Source organism: Papio anubis, chromosome 19 (genome assembly GCF_008728515.1).
Source record: "Papio anubis isolate 15944 chromosome 19, Panubis1.0, whole genome shotgun sequence".
Lineage (NCBI taxonomy): Eukaryota > Metazoa > Chordata > Mammalia > Primates > Cercopithecidae > Papio > Papio anubis.
In genome coordinates, this window is record NC_044994.1 from 16,345,948 (window position 1) to 16,360,941 (window position 14,994).

The following is a 14,994-nucleotide window of genomic DNA, read 5'->3' on the forward strand; positions in this document are numbered from 1 at the left end:
ATACAGTAGCACCTCTCTATACTGTATCTATCCAGAGATGAACTGAAGGCTAAATTCCTACTCACCACTATGCGTGCCGGGTAACCGGTCATCTCCTCCGCCCCGGGAGCCATGGCACCACCAGGACTTCTTTGATAGGACACTTCTAACAATTCAGGATAGTATTAAGTGACAACATCAGTATATTTGAAATTTTAAAAGAAACCACACTTTTGGGGAACATTCTAAAGCCTTTATTTAGCATCAGGTAGATTATTTCATTATAACACTTGTTAACTTCAAGACAGCAATTAAAATCATGTACTGGCAGCTACCTAAGGCCCATGGGAGCAATATCTCAGTCTGGGGTTTGGGTGGATAAATACTATAAGATTTAAGATTAATGTGCCCCAATTAAAGGGGCAAAACTACTGTACAGTAGGTCTCCACACATATTTTAAGTACACAAGTACCTTGCAAACTTGAAATGCACAAGACCTCCTTTTATATAGTTTGATACTTACATGAGTGCAACTTAATTTCTCTAGCGGCATTTGCCACTGGAAATGGAAGCATTTAACAAGGTTTGTCATTATGTAATGGTGATTAAAATCTATATTTCTAGGGCATTTTTGTGAATTGCTAGATTTTATACATATTTTCAATTCAAATGTAAACTTAAACATTTTAATGATACTGCAGAAAACTGTAAAAGTAAATTCAGAGCACTAAGTAAATTAAATACTTTTCCAGTTTAATTCTTTAGAATTTTCAAATCAGAAATATCTATTCTGAATATTCAGGCATTTTTTTCTTCTTGGAAGATGGAAGGGGTAAAATTGGGAGGATTAGTATGAATAAAAGCCATCTTATCAATGGAGTCTTTATAAAATGACATAACCTCTACATTTGAGCAATAAACATTGTATAGGATGAGAGTTCTAAATATGTCAAAGGTTACATCTAAAACATTCAAGCATGACAGCATAAAAATATTCAAAATAACTTGATTTGGGATTACTATATAGTTCCATAAAGCTAAAGTTACATTTAGGTATAAACCTTCAGTAAATATGGCAACAGCGACCATAAAAAGCATATTCCCCAGCAGTCTTCTCTTACCTCTATATAAAATAGTATTCCAAATAAGTACGTTTTATAGCAAAATTATGCATTTTTCCTAAGACTTTCATCACCAGTATCACCTTATACCCTGCTTTTGTTGGGGGTGAAATGCAATTATGAATGTTTTTTCTTTTTTTCTTTTTTCTTTTTTTTAAAGATAAGTAGAAACCAAGGGAAAAAAATTTAAAAACATAGGTTTAAGACTTATTTGTAGATTAGCCAAACACCCTGACTTGTATGCATTTTAATAAATGTCAGGCAAATTGAAGTAATTTCTGTCCCAGTAGCTGCCAGAGTAAATCCAGTCCTGTGCTCCATTGTAGGGATTAGGACCTTGATGGAACCACCTGTTAAAAGAAAAACGTCAAGATTTACAGGGCAAACTGGAAAATCACAGGCTGTTTCTTCACTAGCTTGCAGTATTTTTCTATTGCAGCAACTCATTCTGTGAGGGATTTCTAAAGAGATGCTGAAGTGATGCTGTTTTTCTCCTTAGGTAGGGAACAGGTCTGTGGAATAATATTCCAAAAGGGGTAATGATACCATGCAAAAGGAATATGCATTTCCCACCAGGATCTAGCAAGCTACTTGACAGAAGCAGGGTCTTCTAATAGGTTGGTTCGAAACAATGTATTTGTCTAACAGGTTTACCCTCTAGCCCGGGTCTTATTTTCCACAGCAAGGCATTCTTTTAAGCAGTTAGGAATAAATTAGAATAAGAAAATTAACATTTACAGCATGCCCACAGCAGTATGTAAGGCACCTTGTTCAGTGTAAATGCCCTTCAAACTTTTTTTTTTTTTTTTTGGTTGACACGGAGTTTTGCTCGTTACCCAGGCTGGAGTGCAATGGTGCGATCTCAGCTCACCACAACCTCTGCCTCCCAGGTGTAAGCGATTCTCCTGCCTCAGCCTCCCAAGTAGCTGGGATTCACAGGCATGCACCACCACACCCAGCTAATTTCGTATTTTTAGTAGAGACAGGAGTTCTCCACGTTGGTCAGACTGGTCTCAAACTCCTGACCTTGAGATCCGCCCGCCTTGGCCTCCCGAAGTGCTAGGATTACAGGTGTGAGCCACTGCGCCTGGCCTCAAACTCTTAAAGCTCCGTTTTACAGATGAGAAGCTGAATGTCTAAGCAGTTAAATAACTTGCCCAACCTCGTAACTGATGGCAAATTTAGGTTTAATGTTAAAGACCATGATTTTTCTAATATACCATGCTACACATAATCCAAAAGACATGAAGAGACATTTCTGAAGACATACAAATAGCCAACAGGATATGAGAAAATGCTCCACATCACTAAGTAGGAGGAAAACGTGAATAAAACCCACAAGATTCTCTTATACCAGTTAGGATGGCAATTATTAAAAAGAAAAAACATGCTGGCAAGGATGCAAAAAAAAGCAAGCTCATACACTGGTAGTAAGAATATAAATTGGTAGAACCACTATGGAAAAGAGTATGGAGATTTTTGTTTTTGTGAGACAGAGTCTTGCTCTGTTGCCCAGGCTGGAATGCAGTGGCATGATCTCGGCTCACTGCAAACTCCGCCTCCTGGGTTCATGCCATTCTCCTGCCTCAGCCTCCTGAGTAGCTGGGACTACAGGCACCTGCCACCATGCCCAGCTACTTTTTGTATTTTTTTAATAGAGACGGGGTTTCACCATGTTAGCCAGGATGGTCTCAATCTCCTGACCTCGTGATCTGCCTGCCTCGGCCTCCCAAAGTGCTGGGATTACAGGCGTGGGCCACTGCGCCCGGTCAGAGATTTCTTTAAAAAACTTAACGCCATAGGATCCGGCACTCCCACTACTGGGTATCCAAAGGAAAGGAAGTCAATGTATCGAAGGGATACCTGCATCCCTATGTTTACGACAGCACGATTCACAATAACAAAGATATGGAATTAACCTGTGTCCATCAATGGATGAATGGATAAAAGTCAGTGGAAATAACTTTTTTTCAGGCCTGGGACAACTCAGCAGGGTTTGTGTTAGATAGGCCCTTGCTCTGGGGTCAGTGTCTGGCATCCCTGCCTCGTCCCACACAGCAGCCTGCCTGAGAGCTGAGCCACACCCCCTGACTCAGGCACACACCTCGTCTTCCAGTCCTCTTCTGACTTGGACCTGTTTTTGCGGGCTGCTCTTTGTTTTTCCTCAAGTCGTTTTTTTTCTTCACTAGCTTGATCTAAAATAAGAACATCAATACAAACCATTAACACTCTACATAGAGGATGCCAGGCACAGTATTAAGCGCAAGAACTTCACAAAAGAACCATTTACACGTTCTCCCTTTTATTAGAACACAAATACCAGAGTCAAATATCAAGCAAAAATTGTAACAGATACCTGGGCTAGTAAGAGGCAGAGCTGGTACCACAGACGCAGCATCTCTGACAGCCTATGCTCTTAACAACCTTGCCAAGAACAACCTGCTTATTCTTAAGGCCAAAACAACTGTGTTAAAATTCTTCAATGAAAAATTGGGTGTAAAAACTAAATAAACGTGAAATTATTCTAAATTCTTAGTGAGACCTCACAGAGCTCCTTCAGATGCCATTCTTAAGGAATTTAAAGTCTTCCAAAATACTGTCGCGGTGTCTCACTTTTTCTCCACTGTGGCACTATGACATGTTAGATGTGATGGCTGTATCATAAAAGGCCATGTGGTGATTCTATCATAAGTGGCTGCCTGGTGTGGGAGAGGACGTTTCGCAGCATCCCTGGCCTGCAGACGCCAGTAGTACCTCCTAAGAAGTGACAACCAAAGTCTTCAGACTTTGCTACATGTCTTCTTGGGGGGGAAAATGCCCCCCTTTTGAGAATCACTGGATTGGAAGAAATTTATAAGATAAAAATGGGCTGGATGCAGTGGCTCACGCCGGTAATCCCAGCACTTTGGGAGTCTGAGGTGGGCGGTTTATCACCTGAGGTCAGGAGGTCTGAGACCAGCGTGGCCAACATGGTGAAACCCCATTTCTACTAAAAATACAAAAACTAGCCGGGTGTGGTGGCGCGTGCCTGTAATCCCAGTTACTCAGGAGGCTGAGGCACAAGAATAGATTGAACCCAGGAGATGGAGGCTGCAGTGAGCTGAGATTGCGCCACTGCACTCCAGCCTGGGAGACAGAGCGAGACTCTGTATAAAAAAAGAAAAAAAAATGTTGTAATTGATACCCCATTTACCCTGATGTGATTATTACATATTGTATGCCTGTATCAATATATCACACATACTACGTAAGTATATACACCTACTTATACCAACACACAAAAACATTTAAGTTATAATTAACCAAGGGGAGGCCACACTCTCCTCTGAGGCTGACAAGGTGCTATGTAAATTCTGAAGCAGACAGTGACTTAATTAGTCAGAAAATGCCTCTGGCCATCTCCAGTATATTAAATTCTCAGGGGAGTATTACCACAATAATAAGAGCTAATAAGGTCTGCCCAGATTTCCAAATTTAAAATAAAAGTTACTGAATTTAGGCCGGGCGTGGTGGCTCAAGCCTGTAATCCCAGCACTTTGGGAGGCCGAGACGGGCGGACCACGAGGTCAGGAGATCGAGACCAGCCTGGCGAACACAGTGAAACCCCGTCTTTACTAAAAAAATACAAAAAACTAGCCAGGCGAGGTGGCGGGCACCTGTAGTCCCAGCTACTTGGGAGGCTGAGGCAGGAGAATGGCATAAACCCGGGAGGCGGAGCTTGCAGTGAGCTGAGATCCAGCCACAGCACTCCAGCCTGGGCGACAGAGCGAGACTCTGTCTCAACAACAACAACAAAAAAAGTTACTGAATTTAATTTGAATGTTAACTCAAACTTAATCTCTAAGAGAGACTAAAAGTGCTAGTACCCCAATGATGCTAACAATCACCAGGAATAAAACAAAGCATCATCCCCTGAGAAATGAGTCTTCACTGGCTAGTTACCTATCTCTCCATTTTCCATGGCTCTAATGTCAGGCCGTAACCTGCAGTCTGTCTTGGGGATCACACTCTCCATGTCTTTGTCTACTTCATTCAAAACCATTGCAAAACTAGTAAAATTATACATCTGAAAAGAAGCAAAAGGATGAAATTAACACATGCCAAGGCATAACGCAAAACGAAACGTCCTGAAAGTAGAAGAGGGTTGACTTGACAATGACCCCCTCCCTTTCGTGGTAACAATGGTCAGTCTTTCTCAGATCACACATATCTAAATGTTTTCACCCAAATCTGCACCATCTGTGGGTATCTGTCTCAAAAAAATCTCAAAGCAGGCTTTGCAGAATAAATATCCTCTATCATGATCAACTTTAAATAGAACTCTAAGCAAAAGCCAACATTCTTTTATCTTCATTAAAATCATTTCTTGCTGGGTCTGGAGGGCTGGTACTGACTAGGCTGCACCAGCTTATATTTAATCAGGGCAAGTTTCACCGCTAAGTAGCTATTAAGCCCCAGTGAAACCCTAACCCAATACATCCTCCCAGCCGGATGCCAGAGGGATGGACAGCATGATGCACTTACGACGCACTGAGCTCAGACAAGAAGGGAGCACCCGGGACTCAGTGGGGGCTCGGGATGCCAACCTGCCTGTCTCCATGTTGCCTGGGCTGACCCTGCACGTGCCAGGAAAGAGCGCCACAGTGCTGAACACAGACAGTGAGGCTACAGCCAGCAAGCCCAGTCTCACCTGGGCAGAATTTGGAGGCCGTGGGGCTATTCGCCATAGAAGAACGCTCCCAGGGATAATGAATACACTTTCAGAATCCGGCATTGGCATTTCATCCGACTCCTCAGAGGTGCTCATCTAGAAAAACCAACCAATGAACAAAATTTCAGTAAAAAGTTTTAAGATACAGTCAAGCACCACATCCTGATACTTCAGTCAACAACCGACTGTAAATATGATGGCAGTCCCCTAAGGTTATAGCGGAGCATGTACAGAAATCTGCTATATGGCATTTGATACTGGCATTGCAGATCAAGTAAGGGAAATGACTGATACTCAGTAACAGTGTTGGGACTTTTGGCTTTCCACATGAAAAAAAGAGATAAAAATACATACACGATCTAAGTTTGTGTAAGTACACTGGATGAGGTTCGCACAATGACGAAATCACCTAATTGATTTCTTAGAACATATCCCTGTCCTTAGGAAAATATATACACACTTGCAAATTGTAAACCATTGTTTATTGCACACCACTAGAATGTAAACTCCATGAGGGCAGGGACGCTGTGACTTTCTAATTCTTATATCCTTACTTTGAACAGTGTGGGAAGCCAATGGATACCTGCTGAATGCCCGAGTGGGTGCTAAGAGTCTCACAAGCTTTGTGTGTTGTGCCACTTAGTGTTACCCGCATTTAAGTCATTATCATCATCACTCTTTCCTATAGGGTTTTATGTTTTTAAGGCTGTTTCCTTTTTAAAGACAAAATAATTCATTTGAGTATTTATTTTTAATATTTTTGAGGTAGGGTCTTGCTGTGTTGCCCAGGCTGAAGTACAGTGGTGCAATCACAGCTCACTGTAACCTAAAACTCCTGGGTTCAAGTGAGTTTCCTGCCTGTCTCCCAAGTAGCTGGGACTACAGGTATGTGCCACCACACCCAGCAAATATTTTAAAAATGTTTTTATAGAGATGGGGGGTCTCATCATGCTTCCCGGGCTGGTCTTGAACTCCTGGCTTCAGGCAATCCTCCTGCCTCCCAAAGCATCATTTGAGTATCTACTAAGGAACTTCTGGAGGCCCAGCCACTGGGGTGTTAGAGAAGCACCGTCACTACCTGACTTTTGTGGAGCCCACACACTAGAGAGGAACAATCTGAGAACAACAAAAGGTTACACTCTTGGGGAAGTCAACTAAATGTGTCAATGGCACAAGACCAGGAGGGATCCCGAATGCATCTGATGAAAAGAGAACTTTTCATTAGATGAAACACAGGGAGCCAGCGTTTCCTCGGGCTCCCCTGCCCGCGGCCGCAGCTATGCTACTGTTCTATGTATGTGGTCTTTATGCAACAACCCCTCGAGGAGAGGTCATGACCGCTTTTTAGACATATGGAATGAAGGCTTTGGAAGGGTAAGTCCTAGTCCCAGCATCACACAGTGAACAAATCTAGAACTCCTGCCTGAGACACATTCAGTGAATATACAGTTTACAAAATAGCACAGAGGTGACAATGCTAATGACACAAACTTCCCGCAGTGTCTGTGTTCAGGAACGAAATCCATGGTAGGCAGATGACAGGAACACAGGAACGAGAGAGACCAGAAAAGCAGTGGATGTGTGAGAATACCTGCTCTCTCCAAGAGGAAAAAAAAAAAAACTTTCTCACAGACTGACCGGGAATTTAGGGAATATAAGCAATGTCCTCTGGAATTTCACCAACATTCTTGGCCATCCCCACTCTGAAGAGAGTTGGAAGGCAAGTGTGTTGTGGAGATCGTCTTTGTCAAGGAGCTGCAGCTAAGGAGTCCCAGAATCCCGGACATGCCCTTCTCAGCCCTGTCAGTGTCCTGCTGGCTGTGGAGCACAGTCGGTGCACAGTTCCCATGGGCAGGAACACCGGACGCAAAGAGGGAAGCAGAACTGTGCACACACAGCTGACGGGAAACCAAGAAAGAAAGAAACAGCCCCAGCCACAGGAAAGCAGAATGCTCCGGCCATTTAATAAATCTCTTTTCACTTTGGGAGCAAGGCTAACTCTGTTTCAAAAGAAAGTCACTCATAAATACACCTTCTGCTTTTGAGGGATCTTAGGACTTCCTGAACTTTCACACGCATAAGAAACGTTAAAGAGCCCCAGAGACTGGTCTTCAGTAGGTCTGAGGTGAAGCTGGGCCGCCTGCATTTCTAACGAGCTCACAGATACCGCTCAAGATGCCAGTCTGAGGAAGTGCTTTTGGCAGAAATGACTTTATCCGTCTTTACTATGAGCAGATACTATTCTGAGCCCATTATGTTTGTTAACTCATTTAACAGGTAGGTGCTATTATGGTGCCCGTGTTACAAATGAAGGCACTGAGGCAGAGAGATAAGAAATCTGGGCTTGTACTGCTCATCAGCGGTGGGGCTAAGATTCTAACCCAGAGTTTGCGCTTGGAACCATTATCTTGGTTACTGGAAAGGAATCCGTCCTCAAACAAGTATTTCCTGTCCAAAGAGGTACAGTCCTCGAGCAGTTATGCCTGGAGGGAAGGGGCAGGAGTTTGCCAACCACTGGAGCCTGCTTGGGACCACGCGACAGGAAGCCATGTGCCTCCCCTACTGGGATTTTACTGTCCCACAAAGAAAGGTTAGTAAGAAGAGGACAACAGCCCAGCGATAACTCCTTTCACTACGACAGTCTTAACTTCAGTAATTTCATGATAAGGAACAAGGCAACGAAACTGATGATAAGCATGAAAATGTCAGAGAGAATCTTGGAGGAAATTTTAAATCTTCAACAATTTCAACTTTCTATGCACATCAACAGGAGGAAAAGAAAATTTCTTTCGTTAAGATGAACTCCAACATTCCAAAGCTATGTGAATTAAAGCAAAGTTCCACATACAACTGCTCCACAGTTAAAAAACGGATACGTGTCCATATCCTATACAAGCCTATGCTGAGTACTTGTTAAAGCAAATGTCTGATCATTAAAAAGAGGAAAGTGATATGCATTAGCAACAAGGAAGAAGAAAGTCAAATTGTGACCCTAGAACAGGCCAACTCCAAAAGGATTAGTACACATTGAAGAATCCAGTTATCCTTTGATACCACCTGACAGGATGTTCACCTGTTTGCTGTTCTTCTTCTCTTCTGTATTTTTCTTATCATTTTTTTTGTAAGCATCAAACGTGGCAGGGTCAACACTGTATAAACATTCAGTCCACTTCCCATAGAGGGCACAGAGCTTCTTCTTGCTGGCAAGAAAAACTGATGTTTAGTTAACAAACCAGTGTTTGTTTTTTTTAAAGCTGACAGCACCTGGTATTCCCAGATGGTCTCCCATCCAAGTCCTAAACAAGCCTGACCCTGCTTAGCTTCCAAGAACAGATGAGATCAGGCGTGTTCAGGGTAGCATGGCCATAGACTGTTTCGCTGCAATTGAATATTACTATAAAGGTGTGTATGAATCAGATTTTCTATTTTGTGTATGTGTGTGTGTGAGGGAGAGAGAGAGAGAGGGAGAGAGAGAGAGAGGGAGAGAGAGAGAGAGGAAGAGAGAGAGAGACAGAGACAGAGACAGGGTCTCACTCTGTCACTCAGGCTGGAGTACAGTGCTAGAATCATGGCTCACTGTAGCCTCAACCTCCTGGGCTCAAGAGTTCCTCCCACCTCAGCCTCCAGAGTAACTGGGTCCACAGGCATGCGCCACCACGCCTGCCTAATTAAAACAATGTTTTTTGTAGAGACAGGATCTCACTATGTTATCCAGGCTGGTCTCGAACTGGCTGAAGCAATCCTCCCCACTCAGCCTCCCAAAGTGCTGGGAATACAGGCATGAGCCACTGTGCGCAACCAAATCAGGTTCTTTAATGAAACACACTTCCTTGTAGACGAAAGATTTTTCAACTTATTAGAATGCTTGTTTCCTAGGTTATGGCAATGTTTTTTGTTTGCTTTTTTTTAGATGGAGTCTTGCTGTCACCTGGGCTGGAGTGTGTGTGGTGGCACAATCTCGGCTCACCGCAACCTCCACCTCCCAGGTTCAAGCAATTCTTCTGCCTCAGCCTCCCAAGTAGCTGGGATTACAGGTGCCCACCACCATGCCCGGCTAATTTTTTTGTATTTTTAGTAGAGATGGGGTTTCACTATGTTGGCCAGGCTGGTCTTGAACCTGACCTCGTGATCTGCCCACCTCAGCCTCCCAAAGTGCTGGGATTACAGGCGTGAGCCACCGCGCCCGGCTGACAATGTATTTTAATACCGACATTTTATCTAGTGAACAAAATCTATACTATTCAACATTTACAATGGAAATTTTACCTTTTATCTTGAATGTAGCCTTCAACTTTGTGTAATTCCTTACCAAAAAGGCCACATGGCTTAAAATTCAACACACATTTGTCCCCAGTCCTATAAAGAAAATATTAAGTTCAGATGATCATTTATTACCAAAGCAGCAGTACAGAAAAATAACTGTGATAACTTTTCTAGCAGCAGCTACTGTTTACGGATTTTCTGTGTGTGCCCGGCTCCACACTAAAGTGATCATGATCAATCCTCGATTGGTAAGCTTCCCACCGCAAAGAAAAGGGATGTGAGGTGCAGAAAGAATACGTGACTTGCCTAAGGTCACAAAGTAGAATGGGAGCCCAGCTCTTTCTAGTAACTCCTACGCCCCGTCTCCTTGGCCCCCAATAGACAAAGGAAGCAAAACGAGCTGAGATTGGAATTAAGGTTCACAGAAGCTGGGAAAGCTGGGTTCACCCAGTCTTCCCTAATCAGAGACTTTAATGAACCCTCTTTATTAAATAAATGGGCTTCCAGTCATTCAAGAATTATATTGCCTGATTTCTTTTCTTTTCTTTTTTTTTTTTTTTTATGAGATGGAGTCTTGCTCTGTCGCCCAGGCTAGAGTGCAGTGGCATGATCTTGGCTCACTGCAACCTCCACCTCCTGGGTTCAAGCAATTCTCCTGCCTCAGCCTCGTGAGTAGCTGGGATTACAGGTGCCCACTACTACACCCGGCTAATTTTTATATTTTTAGTAGAGACAGGGTTTCGCCATCTTGGCCAGGCTGGTCTCGAACTCCTGACCTCGTGATCCACCTGCCTCGGCCTCCCAAAGTGTTAGGATTATAGGCGTGAGCCACCACGCCCAACCTATATTGCCTGATTCTTAAATTTTCATCAGCCTGTTCTAGAGCTTTTCTTTAAAGACAGACAAAACCAAGAAACCTGAAGTCCACTAAAACTGCTTGATGAAAACTGAAGGAATGAAGTACCCCAAGGTGCCTTACTTGTGGTTTATGATTTCCACATTGCCGTACTGTTCGATCCACAGTTTACCCACAATGATATTATGCACACAGCAGGTGGGATTTGTCCATGTATATGCCTCATTGTGTCTAAAAAACAAAACCAAACCCAGAAAAATAAGTGAGAAGTATATTTTGTTTAAAAAGTACACTTGCTCCAAATGCCATTACTCAGAATAACAAACCAGGCTGCTTGAGGTAACTAAGTTCTAAGACTTTAAAAATTCTATTGATGTTAACTCACCATAAAATTGGGATCATTTGCCCATTCTTGTTTCTTGAAAGGAAGTAACAGCTTAAGAAAAATTCTATACTTCCACCAAACTCCAAATAAACTATGTACATAATCATTTCAAGCATTCAAAAGTGTCATGAAACATTTTAAAAAGCTGAAGTAGAAACAGAAAATAAAGTCTATTTAGCGCTTTCTAGAGAAAGTACCCTCCAGCTCACCAATTCATCTATGTGAATAAACTCCCGACATTTTATAATCCTATATACCCTGAGGAATAGAAATCATTCTGCCATAAAGATACACGCACGTGAATGTTCACTGCGGCACTGTTCACAATAGCAAAGACCTGGAATCAACCTAAATGCCCACCAGTGATAGACTGGATAAAGAAAATGTGGCACGCAGACACCATGGAATACTATGCAGCCATAAAAAAGAACAAGTTCATGTCTTTTCCGGGAATATGGAGGAGCTGGAGGCCATTATCCTTAGCAAACTAACACAGGAACAGAAAACCAAATACCACACATTCTCATTTATAAGTGGGAGCTAAATGATGCGAACTCAAGGACACAAAGAAGGGATGAACAGACACAGGGGCCTACCTCAGGATGGAGGTTGGGAGGAGGGAGAGGATCAGAAAAAATAACTATTGGGTACTAGGCTTAGTACCTGGGTGATGAAATAATCTGTACAACAAACTCCTATGACAATAGTTTACCAACAGAACAAACCCACACATGTACCCCTAAACCTAAAAGTTAAAAAAAAAGAAAAAGTTTTATTGTTATTATTATTATTACTTTTTATTTTTTGAGACAGAGTCTCGCTCTGTCACCCAGACTGGAGTACAGTGGTGTGATCTCGGCTCATTGCAACCTTCACCTCCTGGGTTCAGGCGATTCTCCTGCCTTAGCCTCCTAAGCAGCTGGGACTACAGGCGCCTGCCACTATGCCTGGCTAATTTCTGTATTTTTAGTAGAGACGGGGTTTCGCCATTTTGGCCAGGCTGGTCTTGAACTCCTGACCTCAGGTGATCCACCTGCCTCGGCCTCCCAAACTGCTGGGATTACAGGCATGAGCCACCGCTGCACCTTCATATATTCGTCCTTAGATATGTGTTTTTAAATTTACATAAGGTAAAGCTCATCAGGTCTATGCTTGTACAGATCTGTGTAACCACCACCAACACAATCAGAATCCTAAACAACTCCTCCACCCACAAACACTTCGCTCATGCTTCTCCTGGTAGTTAAACCTTTCTCTACTCCTAATCCCTGGATCTCCAACCCATTCCTTATCCCCAACAACTGATCTGTTCTCCATTGCAATCGTTTTTCCTTTTCCAGACATCATATAAATGTAGATTACCTTTTGAGATTAGCATCTTCAATTTGTATCATGCACCTGAAATTCATCTGTGTTGTTCTACGTATCAATCTTTGCGCTGAGTAGGATTCCGCCGTATGGATGTGCCACCCTTTGTGTGACCATTCACCCACTGAAGGGCAGGTGGGCTGTTTTCAGTGTTTGGTGGTGATGAATAATGCTACTATAAACATTTGTATACAGCTTTTGGGAAGAAAGTGAGTTTCCATTTCTCTAAGGTAAATACCTAGGAGTGGTATTGCTGAGTCATGTGATAAACATAAGGTTAACTATATAAGAAACTGCCAAACCATTCTCCAGGGTGGCTCGACCATTTTACATTCCAACACCAACAATACACAGGTTGAACATTCCAAATTTGAAACTTGGAAATCTGAAATGCTCCAGAATCGGAAACTTTTTGAGCACTGACATGACACTCAAAGGAAATGCTCACTGGAGCATTTCAGATTTTGGCATTTTGGATTTGAGATGCTAAACTGGTAGGTATAATGCAAATATTCCAAAATCTGAAAATATTCAAAATCCAAAACACTTCCGGCATATTTTTATAAAGGGACACTCAACCTGTATGAGATTTCTAGCTCTTCCACATCCTTGTCAGCACTTGGGATTGTCAATGTTTACAATTATTTTGGTTTTAGACATTGTAATAGGTTACGGCTATCTCATTGTGGTTTCAACTTCGTAGTTCTCTAATAACTGATGCTGTTGAACATCTTTTTACATTTATATTTATTTATTTTTAGAGATGAGGTCTTATTCTACCATCTAGGGTGGAGTGCAGTGGTGGAACATAGCTCACTGCAGCCTCGAACTCCTTGGCTCAAGCGACCCTCCTGCCTTAGCTTAGCTATGACTACAGGCCTGTGTCCCCATGCCTGGCTAAATTTATTTTATTTTTTTAGAGATAGAGTTTCACTATGTTGCCTAGGCTGGTCTTGAACTCCTGGCCTCAAGCAATCCTCCTGCCTCAGCCTCCTAAGTAACTGGAATTATAGGTGTGAGCCACTGCAATCAGCTGACAGCATCTTTTCATGCACTTATTTGATACATATATATATATATATATATATATATATAGGTGAAGTATCTATTCACATTTTTCGCCCCATTGGGCAAAATAATTTTTTATTGTTTTTTTTGTTGTTGTTCCAGAGACAGGGTCTCACTCTGTTGCCCAGGCTGGAGTACAGTGGTGTAATCATGGCTCACTGCAGCCTCGAACTCCTGGGCTTGAGAGATCCTCCCACCTGAGCCTCTCAAGTAACTGGGACAATAGGCTCATGTCACCAAACCTGGCTATTTTTAAAATGTTTTAGTAGAGACGAGGACTCACTATGTTGGCCAGGCTGGTCTCAAACTCCTGGGCTCAAGTGATCCTCCCACTTCAGCCTCCCAAAGTGCTGGGATTACAGGCATGCGTCACTGCGCCTGACCTTATCATTTCTTATTGTTGAGTTTTAAGAATTCTTTATATATTGCAGCTACAAGTCCTTTGTTGGCTATATGATTTGCAAATAATTTTTACTATTCTATAGCTTATCTTTTCATTCTCTGAACAGTATCTTTCAATATAAGGTTTTTAATTTAATAAAATCAAATTTATCACTTTCTGTCTTCCATGGGTTGTAATTTTGGCATCATATCCATAAGAGTTCTTTGCATAATCCAAAGTTGTAAGATTTTCTCCTACGTTTTCTTCCAAAACCCTTAGTTTTGCATTTTATTTTAGCCTATGATCTATTTTGAGCTGATTTTTGTAAAAGGTGTGAGGTCTAGTTTGAGGTTCATTTTTTAACATATAGATGTCCAACTGCCTCCATAGCACAGACAGTTGTCCGTGGAAAGGACTATTCTTCTTAGCAGTACTGCCTTTGCACCTTTGTCAAAAATCAACTGACCACATTTCTGCGGGTCAATTTCTGGATTCTCTTCCCTGTCGCATTAATCTATGCAGTCTCTACTTTGGCCACCACCACACTGTCTTGATTACAACAGCTTTAGAGTTAAGTCTTAAAATTGGGTAGTGGGAGTCCATCAATTCTGCTCTTCCTTTTCAAAAGTATTTTGGCTGTTCTCTGTCATTTGTCTTTCCATACAAACTTAGAATCAACTTCTCTGTATCTGTTAAAAATCATCTTGGGATTTTGATTTGGATTGTGTTCAGTGAGGGGTGAACCGACATCTTAACTATAATTGAGGCTTCCAAACAAATCCAGACACAGTGTGTCTCTGCATTACTCAGATAATCCTTGATCACTTTCAACAGTATCTTGTAGTTTTCAACATACACAT

The 14,994-nt window shown here is 42.2% G+C and overlaps 1 protein-coding gene and 1 pseudogene across 11 annotated transcripts in view; both read right to left on the bottom strand.

Moving 5' to 3' along the window:
• Positions 1 to 217: 217 nt before the first annotated feature.
• Positions 218 to 14,994, bottom strand: part of OSBPL1A (oxysterol binding protein like 1A) — a 247,289-nt gene continuing 232,512 nt past the window's right edge. For 10 of the 11 annotated variants that reach the window (XM_017951628.3, XM_017951626.3, XM_017951629.3 and 7 more), the window contains 7 exons: positions 11,055 to 11,162; positions 10,079 to 10,168; positions 8,886 to 9,012; positions 5,792 to 5,908; positions 5,044 to 5,167; positions 3,206 to 3,296; positions 218 to 1,451 (listed from right to left, as the gene is read on the bottom strand). In XM_017951628.3, the coding sequence (XP_017807117.1) occupies positions 1,349 to 1,451; positions 3,206 to 3,296; positions 5,044 to 5,167; positions 5,792 to 5,908; positions 8,886 to 9,012; positions 10,079 to 10,168; positions 11,055 to 11,162 (760 nt within the window). In that variant the 3' untranslated portion in view covers positions 218 to 1,348. Of the gene's footprint in view, positions 1,452 to 3,205; positions 3,297 to 5,043; positions 5,168 to 5,791; positions 5,909 to 8,869; positions 9,013 to 10,078; positions 10,169 to 11,054; positions 11,163 to 14,994 lie in introns of all 11 variants that reach the window. The other variant, XR_004180037.1, reaches the window with a different exon arrangement.
• On the bottom strand, positions 9,065 to 9,183 carry LOC116271562 (annotated as a pseudogene).